This window comes from Oncorhynchus keta, chromosome 32 (genome assembly GCF_023373465.1).
Source record: "Oncorhynchus keta strain PuntledgeMale-10-30-2019 chromosome 32, Oket_V2, whole genome shotgun sequence".
Lineage (NCBI taxonomy): Eukaryota > Metazoa > Chordata > Actinopteri > Salmoniformes > Salmonidae > Oncorhynchus > Oncorhynchus keta.
Window position 1 is genome coordinate 29,512,433 of NC_068452.1, and position 27,035 is coordinate 29,539,467.

At 42.6% G+C, this 27,035-nt stretch overlaps 2 protein-coding genes across 2 annotated transcripts in view; both read left to right on the forward strand.

Annotated features, from left to right (window-relative positions):
- Positions 1-4,413: 4,413 nt before the first annotated feature.
- Positions 4,414-7,554, forward strand: LOC118365577 (importin subunit alpha-1-like). The gene is made up of 11 exons (XM_035747904.2): positions 4,414-4,437; positions 4,646-4,767; positions 4,882-5,022; positions 5,194-5,282; positions 5,412-5,677; positions 5,783-5,877; positions 6,087-6,350; positions 6,496-6,729; positions 6,814-6,996; positions 7,110-7,259; positions 7,344-7,554. Exons 2-11 carry the CDS (start codon positions 4,702-4,704, stop codon positions 7,431-7,433), a joined length of 1,578 nt encoding a protein of 525 aa, XP_035603797.1. The 5' UTR covers positions 4,414-4,437; positions 4,646-4,701; the 3' UTR covers positions 7,434-7,554.
- A 312-nt stretch (positions 7,555-7,866) lies between these two features.
- The window catches only part of LOC118365578 (E3 ubiquitin-protein ligase SMURF2), a 56,370-nt gene continuing 37,201 nt past the window's right edge, over positions 7,867-27,035 (forward strand). The window contains exon 1 of the mRNA XM_035747905.2: positions 7,867-8,250. Within this exon, the coding sequence (XP_035603798.2) occupies positions 8,199-8,250 (52 nt within the window). The 5' untranslated portion in view covers positions 7,867-8,198. The remainder of the gene's footprint in view (positions 8,251-27,035) is intronic.

Here is a 27,035-nt window from a genome sequence, read left to right on the forward strand (position 1 = left end):
AGGAATTTTAATAAATGTATAAAGAAAAATATTAAAATAATAATCCCCATTTACATAAGTATTCAGACCCTTTACTCAGTCCTTTTTGAAGCACCTTTTGGCAGCGATTACAACCTTGGCTCTTCTTGGGTATGACGCTTCTAGCTTGGCACACCTGTATTTGGGGAGTTTCTGGAGATCCTCGAGCTCTGTCAGGTTGGATGGGGTGGTGTCGCTGCACAGCTATTTTCAGGTCTCCAGAGATGTATTTATTTTATTTATTTCACCTTTATTTAACCAGGTTGGCAAGTTGAGAACAAGTTCTCATTTACAATTGCGACCTGGCCAAGATAAAGCAAAGCAGTTCGACACATACAACGACACAGAGTTACACATGGAGTAAAACAAACACAGTCAACAATACAGTACAAACAAGTCTATATACGATGTGAGCAAATGAGGTGAGATAAGGGAGGTAAAAGGCAAAAAAAAGGCCATGGTGGCAAAGTAAATACAATATTGCAAGTAAAACACTGGAATGGTAGATTTGCAATGGAAGCATGTGCAAAGTAGAAATAAAAATAATGGGGTGCAAAGGAGCAAAATTAATTAATTAAATACAGTAGGGAAAGAGGTAGTTGTTTGGGCTAAATTATAGGTGGGCTATGTACAGGTGCAGTAATCTGTGAGCTGCTCTGACAGTTGGTGCTTAAAGCTAGTGAGGGAGATAAGTGTTTCCAGTTTCAGAGATTTTTGTAGTTCGTTCCAGTCATTGGCAGCAGAGAACTGGAAGGAGAGGCGGCCAAAGAAAGAATTGGTTTTGGGGGTGACTAGAGAGATATACCTGCTGGAGCGTGTGCTACAGGTGGGAGATGCTATGGTGACCAGCGAGCTGAGATAAGGGGGGACTTTACCTAGCAGGGTCTTGTAGATGACATGGAGCCAGTGGGTTTGGCGACGAGTATGAAGCGAGGGCCAGCCAATGAGAGCGTACTGGTCGCAATGGTGGGTAGTATATGGGGCTTTGGTAACAAAACGGATTGCAGTGTGATAGACTGCATCCAATTTGTTGAGTAGGGTATTGGAGGCTATTTTGTAAATGACATCGCCAAAGTCGAGGATTGGTAGGATGGTCAGTTTTACAAGGGTATGTTTGGCAGCATGAGTGAAGGATGCTTTGTTGCGAAATAGGAAGCCAATTCTAGATTTAACTTTGGATTGGAGATGTTTGATATGGGTCTGGAAGGAGAGTTTACAGTCTAACCAGACACCTAAGTATTTGTAGTTGTCCACGTCAGAGCCGTCCAGAGTAGTGATGTTGGATAGGCGGGCAGGTGCAGGTAGCGATCGGTTGAAGAGCATGCATTTAGTTTTACTTGTATTTTAGAGCAATTGAAGGCCATGGAAGGAGAGTTGTATGGCATTTGAAGCTTGCCTGGAGGGTTGTTAACACAGTGTCCAAAGAAGGGCCAGAAGTATACAGAATGGTGTCGTCTGCGTGGAGGTGGATCAGAGACTCACCAGCAGCAAGAGCGACCTCATTGATGTATACAGAGAAGAGAGTCGGTCCAAGAATTGAACCCTGTGGCACCCCCATAGAGACTGCCAGAGGTCCGGACAGCAGACCCTCCGATTTGACACACTGAACTCTATCAGAGAAGTAGTTGGTGAACCAGGCGAGGCAATCATTTGAGAAACCAAGGCTGTCGAGTCTGCCAATGAGGATGTGGTGATTGACAGAGTCGAAAGCCTTGGCCAGATCAATGAATACGGCTGCACAGTAATGTTTCTTATCGATGGCGGTGAAGATATCGTTTAGGACCTTGAGCGTGGCTGAGGTGCACCCATGACCAGCTCTGAAACCAGATTGCATAGCAGAGAAGGTATGGTGAGATTCGAAATGGTCGGTAATCTGTTTGTTGACTTGGCTTTCGAAGACCTTAGAAATGCATGGTAGGATAGATATAGGTCTGTAGCAGTTTGGGTCAAGAGTGCCCCCCTTTGAAGAGGGGGATGACCGCAGCTGCTTTCCAATCTTTGGGAATCTCAGACGACACGAAAGAGAGGTTGAACAGGCTAGTAATAGGGATGGCAACCATTTCGGCAGATAATTTTAGAAAGAAAGGGTCCAGATTGTCTAGCCCGGCTGATTTGTAGGGGTCCAGATTTTGCAGCTCTTTCAGAATATCAGATGAACGGATTTGGGAGAAGGAGAAATGGGGAAGGCTTGGGCGAGTTGCTGTGGGGGGTGCAGTGCTGTTGACCGGGGTAGGAGTAGCCAGGTGGAAAGCATGGCCAGCCGTAGAAAAATGCTTATTGAAATTCTCAATTATGGTGGATTTGTCAGTGGTGACAGTGTTTCCTATCTTCAGTGCAGTGGGCAGCTGGGAGGAGGTGTTCTTATTCTCCATGGACTTTACAGTGTCCCAGAACTTTTTTGAGTTAGTGTTGCAGGAAGCAAATTTCTGCTTGAAAAAGCTTGCCATGGCTTTTCTAACTGCCTGTGTATAATGGTTTCTAGCTTCCCTGAACAGCTGCATATCACGGGGGCTGTTCGATGCTAATGCAGAACGCCATAGGATGTTTTTGTGTTGGTTAAGGGAAGTCAGGTCTGGGGAGAACCAAGCAGCACGAGCTCTGAAGATAGATGGGGTGTTCGATAGATGTTCGATTGGGTTCAAGTCCGAGTTCTGGCTGGGCCACTCAAGGACATTCAGAGCCACTCCTGCATTGTCTTGTCTGTGTGCTTAGAGTCGTCCAGTTGGAAGGTGAACCTTTGCCTCAGTCTAAGAACCTGCTCCAGAGCACTCAATCAAGGATCTCTCTGTTCTTTCCCTCGATCCTGACTAGTCTCCCAGTCCCTGCCGCTGAAAAACATCCCCACAGCATTATGCTGCCACCACCATGCTTCACCGTAGGGATGGTGCCAGGTTTCCTCCAGATGTGACGCTTGGCATTCAGGGGAAAGAGTTCAATCTTGGTTTCATCAGACCAGAGAATCTTGTTTCTCATGGTCAGAGTCCTTTAGGTGCTATCTGGCAAACTCCAAGCGGTCTGTCATGTGCCCTTTACTGAGGAGTGGCTTCTGTCTGGCCACTCTCTACCATAAAGGCCTGATTGGTGGAGTGCTACAGATATAGTTTTCCTTCTGGAAGGTTCTCCCTCCGAAAAGAAACTCTGGAGCCCTGTCAGAGTGATCATCGGGTTCTTGTTCACCTCCGTGACCAAGGCCCTTCTCCCCAAATTGCTCCGTTTGGCCGAGCAGCCAGCTCTAGGAAGAGTCTTGGTGGTTCCAAACTTATTCCATTTAAGAATGAATAAGGCCACTGTTCTTGTGGACCTTCAATGCTGCAGATATTTTTAGGTACCTTTCCCCAGATCTGTGCCTCGACGCAATTCTGTCCCCAGCTCTCTACAGACAATTCCTTCAACCTCATGGCTTGGTTTTTTGCTCTGACATGCACTGTCAACTGTGGGAACTTATATAGACAAGTGTGTGCCTTTTCCAAATCATGTCCAATCAATTGAATTTACCACAGGTGGACTCCAAGTTGTAGAAACATCTCAAGGATGATCAACGGAAACAGGATACACCTAAGCTCAAAATCGATTCTCACAGCAAAGGGTCTGAATACTTATGTAAATAAGGTATTTCTGTTTTTTATTTGTAATAAATATGCAAAAATGTCTAAAAACCTGTTTTGCTTTGTTATGTGGTATTGTGTGTAGATTGATGAGAAAAAAAAAGAAAGATTTAATCAATTTTAGAATAAAGCTATAACGTAACAAAATGCGCTGTACATGATTTAATTGGCAGTTATGGGTAAGACCTTACGATCTCATCAACTAGCTGCATCTATATAATTTGAATTTCCATTAATAGGACTGGTATGACCAGATGGGAGTCCAGTGACCCTTTATCCCCAGTTCCAGGTATTCATGTCTAAATTGTATGCATATACGGAAGCACATGTAAATGCTATATTCAGAGGATGATGTTGATTATTGGTCATGATACAATATAGTCAGTGTAATGTTTATCCATATATTTTAACGGATTTTAGTTGTCTGGGTTCTCTGATTTTAAGCGTATCTTCTAAACGGTTTAAAACCACTTCTTAAATTGCATCAGATTTAAATATTGTTTTCCACACACAGACAGACCTAAGCAGAAAACACATTTTGAATGGTTATATTTAATAACACAAAAGCAACTGTTCCAACATGAACTTGTTTGGAAAAATTGTTTCTGATATGACACATTGTATTATGAGGGCATGGGAGTACTGAAATCTCGCGATAGGTCTCGACTGACAACATTTCCAGAGCACCCTGTGATTTTTCAAAACAGTCCAATAGGGTGATGCTTTTAATCGAACAGACCAATCAGGGAGCTTTGTGGCAGGAATTTAAAGGTCTGTGCAAATGCATTAGCTAGAATTTTTGAAGAAGGACCGGGTAAGTGCTTGGCAAGTGCTCATATTTTGTAGTGTTTGGCAAATATTCGATATACTTCTATATGTTACTGCTTTACTTTGTTGATGGGGTTTGCTCGCCACTCTTCCTGGTCACTTGTGACTGATAACTTTATATAAAAGGCAAAAACGTGTTCTTGGATTCTAGCTAGAAATGCGTATTATAAAGCTAATTGTTGCATTTCGTTTAGGTACTCAAAAAAATATTTCTTTATCAAACTTCGAGCATTTATCAATTTGCCCAAAAATGTCTGCTGGCAACGAGAACGGTGTCCGTCTGGACAAGTTCAAGAATAAGGGAAAAGATGCAACTGTAAGTGACATTCATGAGACATTTGTCAATGTTTCATTTCAAATGTGTTCATGCCTTCCTAGCTAAATGAATCTGGCTAGGCACAGTCAATGATGGTTGTTTATCACTTTGCAGGAACTTAGACGCAGGAGAGTAGAAGTGAACGTCGAACTTCGCAAGGCAAAGAAGGACGATCAGATCTTCAAAAGAAGAAATGTCACTAGTTTGGTCGACGAGGCAACTTCCCCACTTCAAGAGAAAAGTCAAAACTGTCAAGTGAGTTTGTTATGCCTGTCTGTTTATACAATTCCAGTGGCGCACAATTGGCCCAGCGTCATTCGGATTAGGGGAGGGCTTGGCCGGGGAAGGCTGTAAAATAAGAATTTGTTCTTAACTGACTTGCCTAGTAAAATAGTTCCAATGGCAACAACCTGTCTTAAAATGCAGGCCACTCGACAGTGGACCGTGGAGGAGATTATTGCTGGTGTGAACAGTAACAACCTTGATGCCCAGCTCAACGCTACGCAGGCTGCAAGGTAAAGTAATCCATGTAAAACTGTCTGGGAAATCCTGTGTTTATTTTGGCAGTGTTTATATTTTATATTTTTTGAAGTGTTGGCTACCATGATCATGATTAGTTGCTTTTTCAATTGTTCTCATTACAGGAAGTTGCTATCCCGTGAGAGACATCCTCCCATTGACCACATCATCAGTGCTGGGCTGATTCCTAAATTAGTTGCATTCCTGTGTTTGGAGTCACCTCCTATCCAGTTTGAGGCTGCCTGGGCTCTAACCAACATTGCATCTGGAACATCTGACCAGACCAGTGCTGTTGTGGAGGGTGGAGCCATTCCAGCCTTCATCAGGCTTGTCTTGTCTCCCCACCCACACATCAGCGAGCAGGCTGTCTGGGCTTTGGGTAACATTGCAGGTAAAGCATTCCTTTTTTGTTACAGCATCTCGTCAGTGTATAGAGCCTCAAACTGCATAAGTGATCTCCCACCCCTAACCTTGCATCCATGATTTATTCTGTTAGGTGATGGGTCGGTCTACAGAGACCAGGTCATCAAGCATGGAGCTGTGGCCCCCCTGCTTAGTCTGCTCGCTGTCCCTGAGCTCTCTTTGTTCTCTGTAAGTATTCTTAGTGCCTAGTACTCTCAATGTGGTGATCCTTGGCAACCATTCATAAGCAATCACTTGACTTGTTTATGACATGCTACAAAGTATCAGTCGTGTTTTTTGATAACTCCTTGCCCCACATTACTTTCCTCACTGGCCACTGGGAGGTGCTGTAACTATATTAATGAACACCTCAAATATTTCTTTGTGTTTCTCTGCAGTCTGGCTACCTGAGGAACATCACCTGGACGTTGTCAAACTTGTGTCGCAACAAGAACCCGTCTCCCCCTCTGGCAGCCGTGCAGCAGATCATGCCCACTCTGGTGCGTCTGCTGCACTATGATGATAAGGAGGTGCTGGCAGACACCTGCTGGGCATTGTCCTATCTTACAGACGGGCCCAATGATCGCATTGAGGTGGTGGTGCAGACTGGCCTGATCTCCCGCCTGGTGCAGCTGCTTGGCTCTGGGGAGATCGCTGTTGTGGTATGTGCCCAGTCTAGTTATTGTGCAGAGGTGGTGGGCTGTCATGTACAATGATGAAGTAGTCACCATATTTGTATACTTCAACATCTATGGTACTGTCTTTTTTTCACCCAAGTGCCCACTGTCTTTGACCTGTCTCCTTCAGACTCCTTCTCTGCGTGCCATTGGCAATATGGTGACTGGCACGGATGAGCAGACTCAGGCTGTGCTGAACGCTGGGGCCCTCTCGATGTTTCCTGGCCTGCTTCGCCACCACAAGAGTAACATCCAGAAGGAGGCCTCCTGGACCCTGTCCAACATCACTGCAGGGAGAGACTCTCAGATCCAGGATGTCATCAATGCTGGCCTGGTTCCTCTCATGGTAGATGTCCTACGCAAGGTATGTAGGTTTGTTTTCTGTAGCAAAATATTGTTTAATTTTATTTTTTTATAATGCTTATTCCTCATCTGCTTTTCTATACAGGGTGACTACAAGACTCAGAAAGAGGCAGTTTGGGCAATAACCAACTTTACCAGTGGGGGCACAGTTGAACAGGTTGTGTACCTTGTTCATGCCAATGTGCTGGAGCCTTTGTTGAATCTACTCTCAACAAAGGATAGCAAAACCATCCTTGTCATCTTGGATGCCATCACCAACATTTTCCTGGTAAGTGGACCTTCTCGCCAAGAATTAGTTAATCTTATTACCGGCGTAGGCATTTGTACCCTGTAACTGCAAGATTCGGGTGACATTTATTCTTAACTTGTTTTGTCCATCAGGCTGGAGATAAGATTGGTGAAGCAGAAAGGCTGTGCATGATGATTGAGGAATGTGGTGGGCTAGACAAGATTGAAGCTCTGCAGTCCCATGAGAATGAGCTAGTCTACAAGGCCTCCCTCAACCTGATTGAGAAATATTTCTCTGGCGAGGTGAGCATTGTGTAATGGTGACTAATTGAACCTGTCCTATTATAGATGGTATGTTTCCTTTGCCTCAAATATTCTGTTTTCTAGGAAAAGGAAGACCAATGTGTTGCTCCAGAATTGACAACTGATGGATATGCATTCCAGATCAGTGAGAAGCAAAGCACTTTCAACTTCTAAATACCACTTCCTTTAATCTCTACTGTATACTGCCACTGTTTGTCCTCTAATAATGGACTTCCATTGTCTGAAATGTACATATGTTTTATAAATGTCTGTAAATAAATTTCTTAAATGTCAACTGTTGTAATTTCTTGGTTTGGGTGATTGGCAATTCATTGAATTCCAATATAAATCTTTATAGCTTCCACCCTCTTGTTTCTTTAAGAACTAAATGCAAAGACACACTGTTTTTGCTACGGTATCTGGACTGTCAGAGCCCCCAAAAAACTAACCCAAAATGTCACTTGTATGACAAAGCTGTATTTTCTGTTTGGCATCCGATCATTAAAGTTTTAGCCAAGTCGTACAGGCAGCTTCTTTCCATCCCCATGTCGTCATTGGTCATTTACTTACTTGCCTCCCTGAAGTGGGCTCTGCACTGTAGGGCGCACGAGCTCAACAGTTCAACTCTCGTCTGGCTGGGAGGAGGACTGAATTTTAATCCGTCCGAAGCTGAAGCGCGCTGAAGATGTGAAGTGTGAGCTCGGTTCGCTTGCTTACTCTAAAATAATTGGTCAGCCAGAACCCGGATGACTAAATACTCTTGCAAAATCAAATGCACTCTGCGGCATCCGATCTAGTAATAGTTTGTATGTGCGCGACAGCGATTGTGTGATCATGATGGCAGCACTGCTGTCTACATCCGGGCAACAATGCCTTCACTCCATTTATTGTTACTTCGGTTTGAAACTGGTTAGTCTAAAATATTAAGCTGGAAGCAAGATGTCTAACCAAGGAGTTCGGCGAAATGGTCCAGTTAAACTGCGTTTAACAGGTAAGAGACGAGTGTTGTCCCTCCACAAATGTGGCTACTTAGCGCGACCTAGCTACTATAGCTAGTTTATTGTGTGTTGCTAGCCCAGCTAACGACGTTAGTTTGTAGGACAAACGTGTGCTTGCTGTAGTTTAAAAGTTTGGGCGCACTTGAATATTTCGAGTAGGGCACGTTATGTATGTGGCACATTAAACAAACTAAGCGACACAGTAGCTAGATCACTTGGAAACGTTTCAGAAATATGATTTATAACGCGTGCTGAATTAACGGCTAGCTTGTTAACGTTGGCTTCTAATGTTAGCTTCTAATGTTAGCTAACCAGCTAATATAACGTTAGCACAGGCAAAACAAAAGTAATCCGCCTGTGATTGCTGCTGGTTAAGAAATAGTTGGTATTTGCTAAAGAAATTAAATAACGTTATAATTTTGTGCAAGAACTGGGTTGGTTACTCTTTCATTTTTAAACTATGCATATATAATGTTCATGTGGGTAAACCAACATTCTCATTAATTGCCAAAAATGTCACTGTCCCACATGACTGTATTTCTTGCTATTAATCTAGCTAATAAAACAATGCCATAGCTACCACACAATCTGTATAATTGAAGCATCTAGATGGCGACTAAATGGAGACTATGGCTGCGTTTACACAGGCGGACCAATTCCGATCTTTTGTACAATTATTGCTGGGGGGGGATTCGTGGAAAAAGCTGAATGGTGCTGTCAGTGTAAACGCAGTATATCTCCCAGACAGTCCACATCCTGCAAAGTGGGGATCAATCCCCCCCAGAATACTGTGGCTGTGATGTAAACAGGGCCTCAACGCACTCTCTGGGTTACTCTTTGGTTTGTACTATTTCAACACAAACAGTGAAACGTTTACATGAGAGGACATTGTTTTGACTGGGAGAGGGGGATGACAGCAGTGGTGTTTGATGTACTTCCAGAATCAGGGCTGAGTCAAATTCCAGGCCTTTCCATTTACCAGGAAGAGCCAAATGAAATATTTAAGCTAGTGCTGTTCCTGATAGAAATGAGTGTAGTGCAGGGGTCTCTGGACTGAAGTGAGAGATCTGCCTGATGGGGAAAATAGATTACTTTCAATGGTGTTGCTTAAATCACCTGTGCTACAGAGGCCACATTTACACAGGAAGCCCAATTCGGATCTTTTGCCCAATCTTTTGGCAAAATATTATTGCTCAAAAGACCAATTAGCGAAAAGATCAGAGTTCGGCTGCATTGTAAACACAGCTTTAAGCATTGAAAGTAAAGCACATTGAGAGTTCTGACAACCTGTGAGTTTGTCCAAATGTGAACTTTTCGGCACAAATTCTACTGGTGGGGTAACCAGGTTAGAACTAGATTGCCCCATTGAAATGTTTCCAAAGTAATATCCTGAACTTAAGACATATTTCGGTGTCTTTTGTTTGTCCGAACTAAATATTGGTCAAGTGCAACACTTTTCTGTCACTTTTTTTCTTGAACTTTGTAAATTGCCCATTGTGAATTAGTCTGTCTTTCCACTTAGAGATTGACTGCATTGGTGTCTTGGAGAAATAGTAAGAATGTGAATTCCCTGTCAAAAACAAGGAGTATGATCACATGGACCTCTTTTCCTGACTTTACACAAAATGTGTATTTGCTCACTTAACTACTTTCATATTTGCTTTTCTGCCTGTCTTCCACATGTCTGTTGGTTGAACTGAAGTGTTTTTCTTCTTCTGCCATCTTCTCCCCAGGGAAGGTCTCTTTAGAATTAGGCTATGTAAAATTGTACAGCATTAACCATATGCTCCCCCACAGCCGGACTCGCTCTGGGCAGAGAAGGATGTTGTTTAGGGAGTCAGTGCCGTGGTGGTATGTCCTCCTTACCTGACTACCCATTTGTGATTGGGGGGGGTGGGGGTGGGGTTGATAGTAGAGGTCGACTGATCATGTTTCAACGCCGATACCGCTTATTGGAGGACCAAAACAAATGATACTGATTTAGTTGGTGGTGATGACAATTACAACAATACTGAATGAACACTATTTTAACTTAATATAATACATTAAAATGTAGTCTCAAATAAATAATGAAACGTTTAAATAATGCAAAAATGCAGTTTTGGAGAAGAAAGTGAAAGTACAATATATGTCATGAAAAAAGCTAACGTTTGAGTTCCTTCAGAACATATGAAAGCTGGTGGTTCCTTTTAACAGGAGTCTTCAATATTCCGATTTCTAATAAGTTTTAGGTTGTAGTTATTATAGGACTATTTCTCTCTATACCATTTGTATTTCATATACCTTTGACTATTGGATGTTCTAATAAGTACTTTAGTATTGCCAGCCTAATCTCGGGAGTTGATAGGCTTGAAGTCATAAACAGCACAATGCTTGAAGCACAGCAAAGAGCTGCTGGGAAACGCAGGAAAGTGCTGTTTGAATTAATGCTTACCAGCCTGCTGCTGCCTACCACCACTCAGACTGCTCTATCAAATATCAAATCATAGACTTAATTATATAATAAACGCACAGAAATACGAGCCTTTGGTCATTAATATGGTCAAATCTGGAAACTATCATTTCGAAAACGTTTATTCTTTCAGTGAAATATGGGACCGTTCTGTATTTTATCGAACAACCTTCAATTGCACAACCTTCAATGTTATGTCATAATTATGTAAAATTCTGGCAAATTAATTCCGGTCTTTGTTAGGAAGAAATGGTCTTCACACAGTTCGCAACGAGTCAGGCGGCCCAAACTGCTGCATATACCATGACTCTGCTTGCAAAGAACGAATGAGAATTGACACAATTTCCCTAGTTAAAAGAAATTCATGTTAGCAGGCAATATTAACTAAATATGTAGGTTAATGTGCTTGTGTATTGATTTTAAGAAAGGCATGGATGTTTATGGTTAGGTACACATTGATACAACGACTGTGCTTTTTCGTGAATGCGCTTGTTAAATCATCACCCGTTTGGCGAAGTAGGCTGTGATTCGATGATAAATAAACGGGCACCACATTGATTATATGCAACACATGACAAGCTAGATAAACGAGTAATATCATCAACCATGTGTAGTTAACTAGTGATTATGTTAAGATTGATTGTTTCTTTTATATAAGATAAGTTTAATGCTAGCTAGTAACAACCGCTCCTTGCTGCACTCGTGTAACAGGTGGTCAGCCTGCCACCCACGCAGTCTTCTCATGGAGTGCAAAGTAATCGGCCATAATCGACGTCCAAAAATGGCGATTACTGATTGTTATGAACACTTGAGACTCCCTAATTAATTGGCCTTGCTGTAACATATCGGGATTTTATTTTTGACGATATATTGTTTGGACAATATCGCAATATTATTTTTGCTCTAGTTGGCTGTACCTTCGCCAAAACTCCAATATTTTTCTTTCATAGCTTGTTCTCCATCTTTCTCCATTCTCCATCTGTCAAATATTGTATAAACTAAATCATCATTATTTGGGCATGATAAGATGACATGATTGTGAAAATCTAATGTGTTTACTTACTGATAGGTGAGTTAGTATAAGTAATGAAAATCTGAACATGAGTCGTGAATTGATAATAGCAGCTTGTTAGATGTAGTTGACTTGGACACATTGCTGTTGATGAGTTTGTTATTGGTTAAACCCTGAATGATGAGTTGTTACATGTGAGCAGTCTTGTCGCTGTTTGCGTTCCTCTTAGCTTCTCCTTACTGACATACCCCCATCTATTCGAACCAGATGTTGCAGACGGTTGCCAGCTTTTAAACTGGAAAAATATGGCAAGCAAGCCGCTAAAACTAACACTTGTGGTGAGAATTGCCCCTTGAATACACAAGACAGGTTTCCATTATGCTCTACAGCTGATCATTCTTAAATTATGTCACACAAACATGGTTAATGGCACAATACATGATCTGGTAAGTAATAAATTACAGTGTTAAAATATGTCTCAATGCGGAGCACCTTATCTGATCAGCTCTAAATTGTATTACTCAAACATGGTTCATGACCAAATGGTATCCATTCCAAACAGCCATAAATTTGTCAGGACACAGCACATGCTAACTTATCTGTCTCCCATAAAGTAATTTGAACAAAGAAGCTGTGGAAGGGAGAAGTGATCCCTCCATTTTAACACTGAGGCTTCTGATCCCCAGCTGTTTGTAGCCGAGAGCTGAATTCGCCTCACACGCCAACAGATTTGAACAGCACAGACATTGATTAAGAGATCTCCATAGCATCAGTAAAATGAAACGCTTAGTAATAGGTTCTAAAAAAATATATGTAAGGGCTAACTGTTCTTAGTTTTATTGTCTGACCCTTTGTTAGTTGATTCAACTCTATTTGTTTAACATGCATATTACTCTTCTGGGTTTTGCCATGCACAGGAAAGAGGGAAGAACTGACTCTATGAGATTGTCTATAATTCTCCACAAAAGCATCCCCCTCTTTCTTTCTGTGAGTCACTCAGTCCTGTTCTTTCCGACTGTAAACTGCTCCCCTCCCAGTCCTAAGCGCGTGTCACCCCCACCCTCAGTGAGAGAGAAAGCTGTCGTGTGGTGCTGGGTTTCTCTCTGACTCCGTCAGTGCTTTTGGATCTTTCTTTTGACTGGGAACCCGCTACTATTGAGGACATTAATTGAACAAAGCTGCAGCTTTGTCAGGTTTACCTATTGAAATGTCTACATTTTATTTAGTCGATTATAGTTGCTAGCTACCTCTCTGGGATCTTATAAAATGGGCTGTTGAAAGAACACAGATGCACTTGTCTCATTTAAATCAAAGCAGCCCCAAACAATTCCTTTGACAATAGGTTGCGAGACTAAACATTCTCTCGCTGTACAAATCTGATTGAAGGATCCATTCTCTGTAGTCCTTAGTCTACCGATTGGGTTAACATGTTAGGTAGTGGGGGGAAACTTGCAGCTGGGCACAGATGGTGCTACAGAGGCACAGGACTTAATGATCCAGAGTTCTTAATGTGTGCAGAGTCTGCCTGGTGCGTTCATGTGGCTCAGCCGTTTTACAGAGTGCCTGTATGGAAGTGATTTTGGTCATCTGGGTGTTCAGATGGGATACATCGTAAATACACAATGATTAGGTACATGTGGGGAACTGTTGACTTTGCTACTCCATTACAGAACTGCAGAACAGTTCCACATTTTGCTTAAAGAAAAGGAAAACAAAACAATAGCAATTATTGCGCGTCATTTGTAAATGTTTTCCTTCCCCCGCCGAGGGTGCTCCGATAATTACAATTTTTCCATAAATGAATTGACTGGGGTTGGCTTTCCTGTTGGTTCAGCTGCTCTTCAACAAGGACAAAGGCTTCTGCGGTCACACTCCCAAACCACTGCCAGCAACGGAGCCGAGGCCAGATGTAGAGGCGGAGTGGGCAGCATCGGAGAGGAAGCTCTTTACAGACTAACACTTGTCCAAATGTCACCCCTGACAGGTGGGGAGCAGACAAGATAAACTCCCTTTGAGGTTCATAGTAATAATAAAGTGAAGAATTGCAGTCCTATTACACAGCAGGACTTTCGGTTGGTCCTCATGTTTTGCTCAGATTGCTGGGTGGATTATGAGTCCTGTCCTCTCTACAGTGCGATGTGTTTGAGCAATCAGTCGGTGGTGGACCTTAGGAGAGTGGTGCTCCCAGCTAGGCCGAGCATAGAGTGGGCCATCAGACGGAGCTTTATTATTGTCATGTTCTGACCTTAGTTCTGTTATTATATCTTTGTTTTAGTATGAGTTGGGTGGGTAGTCTATGTTGGTTTTTGAGTTCGGCCTAGTATGGTTCTCAATCAGAGGCAGCTGTCAATTGTTGTCCCTGATTGAGAATCATACTTAGGTAGCCTGGGTTTCACTTTTGGGTTGTGGGTGTTTGTTTTCCGTGTGAGTGTTTGGTCCACACGGTACTGTTTTCGGTTTTGTATATTCACGTCATCATTTGTTGTTTTGTTCGAGTGTTCTATTGTCTTTATTAAAAAACATTATGGACACTTACCACGCTGCGCATTGGTCCTCCGATCCTTCTCGCTACTCCTCCTCAGAAGAGGAGGAAGAGAACCCTTACAATTATCTTCAGTGGTGGATTGTTTTCCCAAATTCAGAGTTCTTTATTGAACTTAATGCTGGCAAAGGTTGGTGTGTGTGTTTGTGCGCTTATCTCACTGACTCAATACATTCCATTCAAGTCGCATTAATGGATTATAGTTTCCTAGTCTCATTTAGAAACTAAATGCACAGACCACCTCACATTCCCCTTCCTATAGACAGGTGGTTTGTTTACCAAACAAACAGATGTGTGCACAACTTTGGGGCAGCACAGATGGGGTTGGCTTACAAACAAAGGATTATTGACAACATGTAAACCATTTCATCTTAATGTTTATTGAGAACATAAATACATTTGCCCAATAAGCACTGGTGTCTCTCAAATGCATCGTTACTAGAGGTTGACCGATTATGATTTTTCAACACCAATACCCATTTTTGGGGGACCAAAAAAGACCGATTAATCGGCCGATTTTTTAAAAATATATATATTTTATTTTTATGTATTTGTAATAATGACAATTACAACAATACTGAATGAACACTTATTTTAACTTAATATAATACATCAATAAAATCAATTTAGCCTCAAATAAATAATGAAACATGTTCAATTTGTTTTAAATAATGCAAAAATAAAGTGTTGGAGAAGAAAGTAAAAGTGCAATATGTGCTATGTAAGAAAGCTAACGTTTAAGTTCCTTGCTCAGAACATGAGAACATATGAAAGCTGGTGGTTCCCTTTTTAACATAAGTCTTCAATATTCCCAGGTAAAACGTTTTAGGATGTAGTTATTGCTAGCTAGCAACTTACCTTGGCTTACTGCATTCGCGTAACATGCAGTGTGGAGTGCAACGAGAGAGAGGCAGGTCGTTATTGCGTTGGACTAGTTAACTGTAAGGTTGCAAGATTGGATCCCCCAAGCTGACATGGTGAAACTCTATCGTTCTGCCCCTGAACAAGGCAGTTAAGCCACCGTTCCTAGGCCGTCATTGAAAATAAGAATGTGTTCTTAATGTTCTTAACTGACTTGCCTAGTTAAATAAAGATTAAATAAAGGTTGTGGGGTTTTAGCGGCAAAATCAGTGTCCAAAAATACTGATTTCCGATTGTTATGAAAACAAAACTTGAAATCGGCCTTAATTAATCGGCCATTCTGATTAATCGGTCGACCTCTAATCGTTACAGTTGTTGATTAGCTAGCTAGCGAATTTGAGCTATGTTGGCATAGCAGTGACACAAGTCAAAACAAGACAACTTGCTGAAACAGCTACCTATGATTCCCCACAGCTACAGCAATGGCAAGAAGCTGCCATCTGACCATTCAGAATCATAACACAGCCTTTTGCCTCTTAGATGTGAGTACTTCATTGTTTCGACGTTGTCAACCAACCCGTCTGTCTATACTCCGCTCTGTCTTGCCTCTGTAGATGTTCTTTGTGAAACCAGAGGGCATCTAATGATAAGCAGGTGCTGAGCGTGAGTGTCAGTCGACAGAACATCTGCAGCCAGCCCCTCTCTGATGATTAGTGCTCTCCAGGCAGTGGCTGACATTATTTACAAGCGCCCCTCCACCTTACTGCCTGACAGAGGAAACACTCTTCGCACCTGCTCTGCCTCAGGGTTGTCCATTTTGACCATTCTCCACTCCAGTTTCCTATTTACACACTGACATATCTGCTTTTCACACCACCGCTCCGAAGAAGCCCCTCTGTCAGCTTCCCAAGGAAGACGCCGTCTGGGTGCTGTGCGAACAGTGGAAGTTTTCTCCGACTTGAATGGTAATCCTCCTGAGTGGTTGAATGGGCGCCTTCAAAGGCCTGATGTGTTAATCTGGCAGAGCCGGTTAATGTGTTAATATATTTTTATATATTTTTTTCATAATTTATCTTTGAGAACTAACAATCACCAAAATAAAAAGTCAACAGTCAGGGAGAATTGAAAATTCCAAAAACAATGAATAATAAAACAATAAAAGAGCACAGCATTAGCCGTGGCAAAATGTATAGATTTGCAGCAAATTCGCTTTAAAACTGCAAAAATGTATCTCAACTATATTGCAATTTTTGTTTTTTGAATCGCAGGAAATTGGCTTAAAAATGTTAATCTTCTCTACACCAGCAAGATGGGTGGGCCTCTATTATTTTGTTTTTTAAATTGCTGAGCCGACCGCGCACCCTGCCATGCCCGCAGCCACTCACACCACCTAAGCCTTTTTTTGATCCAGAAAAAAGCCTGACTTCAGACATGTCTATGAATCCACACAAGACATGGGTCGGCAGGCAGCCTAGTGCGTTGGACTTATAACTGAAAGGTTGCCAGATCGAATCCCCGTGCTGACAAGGTAAATAAAAGATATATACAGTGGGGCAAAAAAGTATTTAGTCAGCCACCAATTGTGCAAGTTCTCCCACTTAAAAAGATGAGAGAGGCCTGTAATTTTAATCATAGGTACACTTCAACTATGACAGGCAAAATGAGAGAGAAAAATCCAGAAAATCACATTGTAGGATTTTTAATGAATTTATTTGCAAATTATGGTGGAAAATAAGTATTATCATATAAACTAGTAATATCATAAACCATGTGTAGTTAACTAGTGATTGTGAAGATTGATAGTTTTTTTTATGAGATAAGTTTAATGCTAGCTAGCAACTTACCATGGCTCCTTACAGCCACAAGGTACTTTTGATGCTTTGCTCACGTAACAGGCGGTCAGGTCAGCCTGCAATGCAGTCTCCTCGTGGATTGCAATCTAATCGGCCATAATTGGCGTCCAAAAAGGCCGATTACCGATTTTTATGAAAACTTGAAATCGTCCCTAATTAAATTGGTCGACCTCTACACTAGATATCCAGACTTGTTTCCAGGAAAAGGTGGTGGGGTACCTAGAATGTTCCTGGGCTCTGCTGTAAACCTGGATTGATGTGATTAACCCATACCTCTCTAACCTTGAGCAGATAGGGGTCTCTAAGTTACCAGTGTTATGGGATGCTTAGTGTAAAAACCGCAAGGCGCTCACAGCTGACACAAAGCATCTGTCTGTGCCCAGCCTGCCGTTGAGCCCTTGGTCCTCTGAGGAGATAGATCATGAGATGTTTATATTCACACCAGATCACATTTCTAATGCATTTCCACTAAAGTTGAGCAAATATGCCAAGGCTTTCTGTAAATGATTTGTGCACGTGAGCAAAGAGGATGACTGTCTAAAAATGTCTATTTCTGAAGACTGTCATGTCCGGTAGTTGGCTAGTTAGAAAGTCACAACATTATGCCCCATCTCCTTTTTTAAATAGAATTTCACTTAATTCAGCAAGTATTTTCTTCTGTTTGACTGTCTTAAGGACGGCTATGTATCTTTCTTTTAAAATGGCTGCATACACGGTCTCGTTGAGAGGACCCCGTTAACGCTGTTATTACAGGGACTACTCTCAACATGATTGCACAGCCTTCAACTCATTCCATAGTCCTAGAGTTATTGGGACTCTCCAGAATGAGTTCTGTAACCTTATCCTTGTAGAAATAAGAGGGACTCTCAGTGTCAGATTTCGGGCTTTTTAACTCGGTGCCTTGTTTGCGAGATTGACCCAGTTATTGTGTAACTGTCTGCTTAATAAGTTGTGGCTTGCTAGTTGGACAATCATTATGAAAGTACCTTCCCCATCCAGGATTGCTCCATTAAATCAATCGCTACAATGGCCTGATGATTCATTGTGGTTTAGCTGTATCATAGGCCGCAGACACTCCAGCCAGTCAAGTCTAGAGCATGAGGTCAAGGTTTCAATGTGCATTATCATTCAGATGGGAGGTGTAATTACAGCCCTGGTCTGACTCATCAGGGGAGGGGCTACAGGTGACTAAAGTGTAATGCACTAGGCTACATCTTACGCCCCAAAAAGTTCAAGGCGCTTTTAAACGTGGCTGTCATATAAGTGGCCATAGCCCTTCTCTAAGCAAGAGCAAGAAATAAGTTCTCAAAGTTTTGGCCGTGCCTCCTTATTAACCACGTCTCCCTGCACACTAATCAGAGCTGCCCAGGCTTAGAATGATCTCATTATAGCAGCATGGCACAACTCTGCCCACGTCCCTCAATTGCTGAAGCTCGGACAAACATGACACAATGGTGCTAAAGCGGGGACAGACATGACACAATGGTGCGTAGACACGTGTTACACACTTCAAAACACCCAGTAAAAGCTGTTTATGGTAGACACCTGCACATTATGCCATTCACTCATGGTTTTTAATCATGGAGCTCAAGGTCTGTCAGCGCCACATACAGTACGCTCCAGAAGTATTGGGACAGTGACATTTTTTGTTGTTTTGGCTCTGTACTCCCAACACTTTGGATTTGAAATTATACAATGAGATTACAGCACTTTTTGTACATTTTAAGGGACCGAAAGTATTGGGACTAATTCACTTATGTATATTAAAGTAGTAAAAACGTAAGTATTTGGTCCCATATTCATAGCACACAATGACTACATCAAGTTTATGACTACAGATTTGTTGGAGACATTTGCTGTTTGGTTTGGTTGTGTTTCAGATTATTTTGTGCCTACGATAAATATATGGTAAATAATGTATTGTGTCATTTTGGAGTCACTTTTATTGTAAATAAGAATATTTCTAAACACTTACATTAATATGGATGATACAATGATTACTAGGGATGCGCCGATATTTTTAGCCAATACCGATATCCAATATTTTCCTTGCCAAAAAACCCGATACCGATAACCAATATTTGACATTTTAGCGGCCTTTAAGCATTCTAGTATAGTTAACACACACAGACACAGCGGTCTAAGGCACTGCATCTCAGTGCAAGAGGCGTCACTACAGTCCCTGGTTCGAATCCAGGCTGTTTCACATCCAGCCGTGATTGGGAGTCTCATAGGGCGGCGCACAATTGGCCCAGCGTCGTCCAGGTTTGGCCAGGGTAGGCCGTCATTGTAAATAAGAATTTGTTCTTAACTGACTTGCCTAGTTAAAGGTTACACACACCACACTGACCAAAAAGTTATTTTCTTTGCATTTACATATGTCCCCATTACCAGAAAAACATAATCAAAACCTATTTCTTTCACTCACATGCTCTGTTGTTTCGTTGTTCATTCTTTCAGTCTTTTCATTCTCAACCGGGATTTCATCATACAGTGAAGTTTCATCTCTGTTTGTCCGTGGCCTCTCTTCCTCGGTACGCACTGTCACTGTGTCAGTTTCCATCTTGTCCAGCTGTGTATGTAAAATTTAATGTAAACCCTCTTCTGCGTAGCGCTGTAGTTTATACGTATGCACGTCAGGTTTTGCACATCGGCATTAAACTAGACATCGGGCCGATGTTGGCATTTTTAGCTAATATCGCCCGATTCCGATATGCTCACTGATATATTGTGCATCCCTAATGATTACTGATAATCCGGAATGAATCGTGAGTAATGATGAGTGCGAACGTTAGATGCACAAATATCAAACCCCCCAAAAATAACTAACCTCCCCAGTTATTGTAATGGTGTGAGGTTAACATGACTTAGGGGTATGATATTTGTGCCTCTAACTTTCTCACTCATCACTATTCATGATATGTTCAGGATTATCCATTGTCATGGTAGCATCCACATGATTCTTATTTTCAATACAACTGACTCCAAAATGACACAATACATTATTTAGCATTCATCTCTATTGGCGACAAAATAATTTGAACCTCAACCAAAACAAACCGCAAATGCATCCGACAAATGCATCCGAGTCCCAAGCTTTATGTAGTCATTGTGTGTTATGAATATGGGACCAAATACTTATCTTTTTACTATTTTAATACACATGAATACTTTTGGTCCCCTAAAATGTGGGGTCTGTGTACAAAAAGTTACGGCATTTCTCAACAGTTCACCCAATATGGATGAAAATACCCTCAAATTAATGCTGACAGTCTGCACATCAGTCATTGTATCATTTCAAATCCAAAGTGCTGGAGTACAGAGCCAAAACAACAAAGAATGCGTCACTATCCCAATACTTTTGTAGTTCACTACATAATGTTGACAATCAAGGATGACTGGGTCTCCCAAGAATGTTGATACACATGTGTGACGAGCCTACATGTTGTGTGTGTGTGGACTACATTGTCTCTTTTACTTTGAAAACATGTAATTATGCCCAAATCATTGGCGGTACATAGGGCCTGGGTTACCCTCTTGTGTCTTCACCTATAGGCTTTCAAGGTTAAGGGATGGAGCACATTCATTGTATTACGTTGCTGTTCAGGTGAAAAGAAGAATCAGTCTACTCGAGGCAGTGTGATGGTTGGCATGCCCCAAATCGTGGCTTGCTCATGATGTAACCCTCCTCTCAAACAGAGTTGTGGAATCATTTTATGAAACAAACTCACAGGGAGGAAAATGAAGGGAGCAGCAGTATTTCTCTGCTCCAGGCCGTGGCGGGCCTCCATGTCTGTTAAACAGGTTAGTAATATCCCTCTCTCCTCTGTAGCTCTACCCCGGCCTCTCCTCCATGAGTCTACATCAGAAAGTGCAGAGGAGCCAAAGAGCTTTAGAGAACCATGCAGCCACTCTAAACTGCCCAGTCCCAGCCAACAGTGGTGCAAGCTGGCAGAAGCTGAGTGCTCACTGTTTTGACTCCTCACTAAGCATCAGTGCTGTGGAAGACTTTACTCGACTGGATGACTTCCTCTCAGGCACATTGTATCACACAGTGGAAAAAACACATGTAGGCCTACTTACGCAGGGGTACCAAAAATAAAGCAAAAAACATGGGGATGAGTTCATTCTTTTTGGTTCTCAAAATAGTTGATGTGGACTCCTTATGCAATTACACAAGGCCTCATGGAGGAAAGGGTGATGTAAGATGGATGACATGTTCTCACACCAAGAATGTTGTCAGCCCTTTTGTTTGCATGGTCAGACAGGTTTAGCAGTGAAAGGTTGCTTTACCGACTCTGTGTGACTTGTCTCTCCCGAGTGGCACTGCGGTCTAAGGCACTGCATCTCAGTGCAGTCCCTGGTTCAAATCCAGGCTGTATTACATCCGGCCGTGATTGAGAGTCCCATAGGGCGGCGCACAATTAGCCCAGCGTCGTCTGGGTTTGGCCGGGGTAGGCCGTCATTGTAAGTAAGAATTTGTTCTTATCTGACTTACCTAGTTAAATAAAGGTGAAATATATATTTTTAAATATCACTTCCCTCATTGTCTCCATCAGGAGAATGGTTCAGTTTGGCAACAATGAATGCCACCTTCCCTCCGGTAGACATTCTCTACGGTCCAACCAGACGTCATGTCCCCTGACTACAGGTTCTTAGTTTGAGCTCATCAGAACATGTACAGATCTGGCGTCACTTTTCAACACTGGTGTGTTAAGTATGATACTGAGAGGTTTCTTGGAGCACATCTCTGATGGTTGACGTTTATGTTTTTTAAAATCTTTTTGTATGTGGAACATTTTGAGTCCTCTGTAATTCCAACATGCCTGGTCATTTTACATTGACTGTGTGTGACAGATGTACCTGATGTCAGCTCCAATAAATTTAGAAGCACACTGACAAATATTTGAGATATTAAAGCTAGAACCCTTAATTTATCTAGGCGCACTGGTGCGCCTAAATAAAACAATTATGGTTTGCACAGCAAAATATTTAAGTGCATATGCGAGTGAAATGATTGCACTGTAGAACCATGTGTTGAGAAGACTTCTCCACTTCTAGAGTGTGGGAGATGAATCATGTCTTTGAATGCTCCTATGGTTTTGAGCCTAGTGAAAATCTTTTTTCTTAAAAGCCTGCTCTCTGTTTTCCTTATGATCTGAAGTGACAGGTGAGATGATGAGATCTTGGTGGTGTTTTTTGCCCCACATCTAATTTTAAAGTTTTTCCTAGCAGCCTCTTCCCTGATCACTCAGCTCCTACCTAGACTCTTAATATCAGCATTTATTTGCCCAGCTGAAGTCTTATCAGATTAGCATATTTACATAAGTGGATTTCCTAAAATGTAAAAATTGCCTTAGATGGATATTTATATTTTCTACCAGTCCATTGGCCCAACCACATTTCTACACTTGCGCTCTGAAGAGTTGGGTTTGATGAAATTCTACTCTGCACTCCCCCACTAGCCCCCATCCTGCCCAACTAGGCTACATTCAGGTCTACAGTTAAGTGGTGTGGCAAGGTCTTTAAAAAACAACCCACTTTTGTCTGGAGCAGAGTTGAGTGCACACATAGAGAGGAGAGTCCTGCCCAGTGGCAAACCTTCTGAACTGTCCCACTAAGCAGGGCTTTTTGGAGCGTGTGGCACGCTCATGTTAGCACAGCCAGCCCAGGCAGACATACCATGACACACAACACATAGGCCATATAAATGATCTAGTCTACAACTACCCTATAGAATGTCCATGAGGACCTTATTGTACTGTCTCGATTCTCTTTGAACCCTTTTGTGTGTGTGTGTGCGTGTGTGTGTGTCATGCTGTCCTGTCACTGTTCCCTCTGTGGAGAGGCAATGGAAGCCCCAGCCCAGATAAGACTCACATTATCTTGGAATGAGAGCCTAGACAGGCCCGGATTTGAGAACCCACCAGCGCCTAATGGGCTGGCTGGAAGCAGAGGGATATTCACCCTCGAGAGAGTGGGGAAACCAGGAGATGGATCAGGCTGCAGGAGGAAGCGGATTGGTGATTACAGATTAGGACCTGGTCCACCTCCAACACTTGTTGATCCGAACTCTCTCCCTCTCCTTCCTTCTTTCTTCTCTCTTTTTTTAAGGCACAGTGAAAGGAGGAGTGGTTGGGGGAAAAGGAAGCCTTTTGTTTACAGAAGAACAATGCTGCGAATGAGAGCGCTCAGTCCTGGAGTCAAAACAGGGCTAGAGACAGGCTGGCAGGCAGGCTTTCCAGGGAGATGTCAGACTGTCTGGTAGATTGGGCCAGGGCACTGGACTAGGGGAACCAGGTGGAGGGGAAGGGTGGTGCAGGGGTTAGCAGCAGCAGCAGCACTATTGTTTTGGGTCACACAATTATGATTTCACACTGAAAGAGGTTGATTTTGACATGTCCCTCTTTTTCTTTTGTTAAATTCCAGACCTGATTTTGACTTTGGACAGGCTGGTAATGGTGGGTTTTTATAAGGCAGTTCTCTTTTCCCACACCCCCACTTCCTCCTCCTCCACAGGCACTCCAGTGTGATGGTTAACCACAGAGCTGTACACCAGGGTAGCACTGTGAATCCTCCTTTTTCCCCACAGCATCCATTTCCCATGTTCCATCCCACTGGGTTATAATTTGAGTGTGTGTTTGAGAGAGAGAGAGCGGGAGATGTGTGAGATCCAGCTGAAGTGCCCCCATTTTGTTTTGGCTAGTGATTGTTTGCTCATTCAGTGTGTCATGTGACCTCTCCCTCCCCAGGTGGCGTGAGTGGTGGGGGTGCATTGAGTCCCCGGACACTGGATCTCTTTGTGTCCAGCGACTCACCCACTTCTCTTTGTCCATAGGTGGAAGAAAGGTCTCTGCCTGCCTCTAACCTATCTGTTCATTGATTTTGACCGAGAAGACCAGGAAGTTGTGGTGTTTGCTGACCCCCCTCCCCACCCCCTTTGGGGAAGCTACCTAGTTTGGTCTGTGATTTGGAAACCTATGATGTGACTAATAACCCACTGACTGACTGTCAGACACAAGGAGGATACACAACTCCTCTGCTTTCTATGCTGGAATGCCGGGTTATGTTCCAGTTTAGTCATTAGATATGTTCCACTTGTTTGTTCCTGTCAGTGCCAATGACTCAGGGCTTGTAGGAGGACATTAAGTGATACCACATCTTTAACAGGATATTAAGAGATGAGGCTTCATGGGTCGTAAGAGGGAAGTGTGTGTGGGTGGGTTTCTGAATGTATGTCCAGCTGCAGCTTCAAATTCCTCTCCAGCTGTTTGGTTGTGGGCCATTTCGATAAGAATGTGGAGTAAATGTAGAATATGTTAGCCTAAAAGGCTTTTGTCATTTATCAGAGTTGCATGTGATCCCGGTTCCCTATGAAGGCTGTGTGGACAGCCTGGTGATGGAGGGAAGGAGCGCGCGGCGTGGTTATCATTAGCATTCAAGCTGTGATATACAGCAGCTATTACTCACTTTGTCACCCCCACAGATACCTTAGTTGACTGATGTTGCAGCGCCGCGCCTGGTACAAGGCTGACACGATAGAATAACTACACTACAAGTCTACTCTGTCCACCCTGTCATATCCACACTCAACTCATTCCACTGCTATACAACAATTAGGAATGCCTCTGAGCCCACTTCTATTATAGTGTTTTTGTTTGTGTGTGGTATTCTTCATTACTGTATTCATAGTTTTAAATGTCAACACTCATTAGCCTACTCCTCTCCCGTTGTGAGCAGCTCAATTGTGCTGTCTTTCCTCCCTGTCAGTCACACTGCAGTCGTTGGGTCTTTGAGCTGACGGCAGCGCGACCAGAATGAGAAACACTGACACAGAGGGACCCTTCTCTCAGTCTTGACTCGATACCGCCGTCGCTATGGCGACTGGGAATTTAGATGCGCCGAGATGCAGAGGGTTATGTGATGTTTTTCCGGAGTGCTTCGTAGGGGCAGACAGGGTGAGAAATGTTTGGAAAATTAGTTTTGCACCAGGGGTGGGTTTTGGACAGGGCTGATATTTTTGATATTTCATGCTAGAAGGGAAACTGCTTTTGCCAAAAGTAGAAAAGTGTTTCTAACCTTAACCTAATTCTCCTAACCTGCTATGGTAATACTCCTAACCTGCTGCGTAAGTTCTCTTAACCTTCTGTGTAAGTTCTCCTAACCTGTTATGAAAAATATGACAAAAGCTGTATCCCATCTAGTCAAAACCCTTCCAAATTGGGTAATAAGGTGGAATTGATTAGAATTGTCACTTTTTTTGTACCATTTTTGACTCCAGCTAGCTCCCTCCCAATCAAAACCTTATTCACTTTGGCAAGTACATTACTCGGTTGTGCAAATAAATCACAACTCCTTGAGAACAGTATTTTGTTAAAAGTGGACATGGGAAATAAATTATGTGATTCTAACTAACCAAAATAATGTTTTTTACATTTCTACATATTTTTCCCAGGATTGTGAGTGTAGCACGTTTTGTGTTTGTGTGTGCAAGTGCCCATGATGTTGCATTCTCTGTATGTATATGTGTGTCAAATCAAATTTAATTGGTCACATACACATATTTAGCCGATGTAATTGCTGTGTGTGTGGCCATGTTTATGTGCCTGGATGGAGAGAGCTATATATTTGTCAGTGTGTGAGTATGAGAAAGTGCGCCTGGCGTGACCAGTAAAAATAGGTTTACGATGCCGCCCTGTAGGTGCAAGCTGGCCGGTTTCCTTTTCTTAGGGAAGGCTCCTGTCATCAGGACAGACTTCCTAGAAACCCATACATTTAAAGAATTCTGTGTGCTGGCAGGAAATGGGGACAATCATTTAACTGTATGTCATGAAACAAAGATATTGTGATAGAAAGTAGATTAAATGGGGGTGTTCCGTAGGTTGGATCATATGGCTAACATATTTCTGTCAGCAATATGGTGTTTGCTATGTTTCTTCAGTGGCTTATGGACCGTTTAATGCAATATTCTGTATTGGTGAGATGGGATGTGCAACCATTCTTTTTCTCCAAGATGTTTCTCTGACTGTCCCCCCACAGTTCTCTTCATTCAGATCCTTTATCAGTTCTTTCTATTTAGAAACTACTTGTGAATACACTATCTCACCAAAAGTATGTGGACACCTCTTCAAATGAGTGGATTCTGCTGTTTCAGCCACACCGTTGCTGACAGGTGTACAAAATCAAGCACACAGCCATGCAATCTCCATAGACAAACATTGGCAGTAGAATGGCCCGTACTGAAGAGCTCAGTGACTTTCAGTTCATCAAATTTCTGCCCTTCTAGAGCTTCCCCGGTCAACTGTAAGGGCTGTTATTGTGAAGTGGAAACGTATAGGAGCAACAACGTCTGTCCTTAGTTGCAACACTCACTACATAGTTCCAAACTGCCTCTGGAAGCAACGTCAGCACAATAACTGTTCGTCTGGAGCTTCATGAAATGGGTTTCTATGGCTGTGCAGCCGCTCACAAGCCTAAGATCACCATGCACAATGGCAAGTGCTGGCTGGAGTGGTGAAAAGCTTGCCGCCGTTGGACTCTGGAGCAGTGGAAATGCTTTCTCTGGAGTGATGAATCACATTTCACCATCTGGGAGTCCAACGAATGAATCTGGGTTTGGTGAATGCCAGGAGAAAGTTACCTGCCACAATGCATAGTGCCAACTGTAAAATTTGATGGAGGAGGAATAATGGTTTGAGGCTGTTTTTCATGGTTCGTGCTAGGCCCCTTAGTACCAGTGTAGGGAAATTAACGCTACACCATACCATGAAACTCTAGACGATTCTATGCTTCCAACTTTGTGGCAACAGTTTGGGGAATGCCCTTTTCCTGTTTCAGCATGACAATGCCCCTGTGAACAAAGCGAGGTCCATACAGAAATGGTTTGTCGAGATCGGTGTGGAAGAACTTGACTGGCCTGCTCAGAACCCTGACCTCAACACGTGTCCACATACTCTTGGTCATGTAGTGTATGTAACACCATGAGAAGTATTAAACAACCATCATCGGAGAACAATTTAAGAGCGTGGCTGTTTGACATTCAGATTTACACACATGTA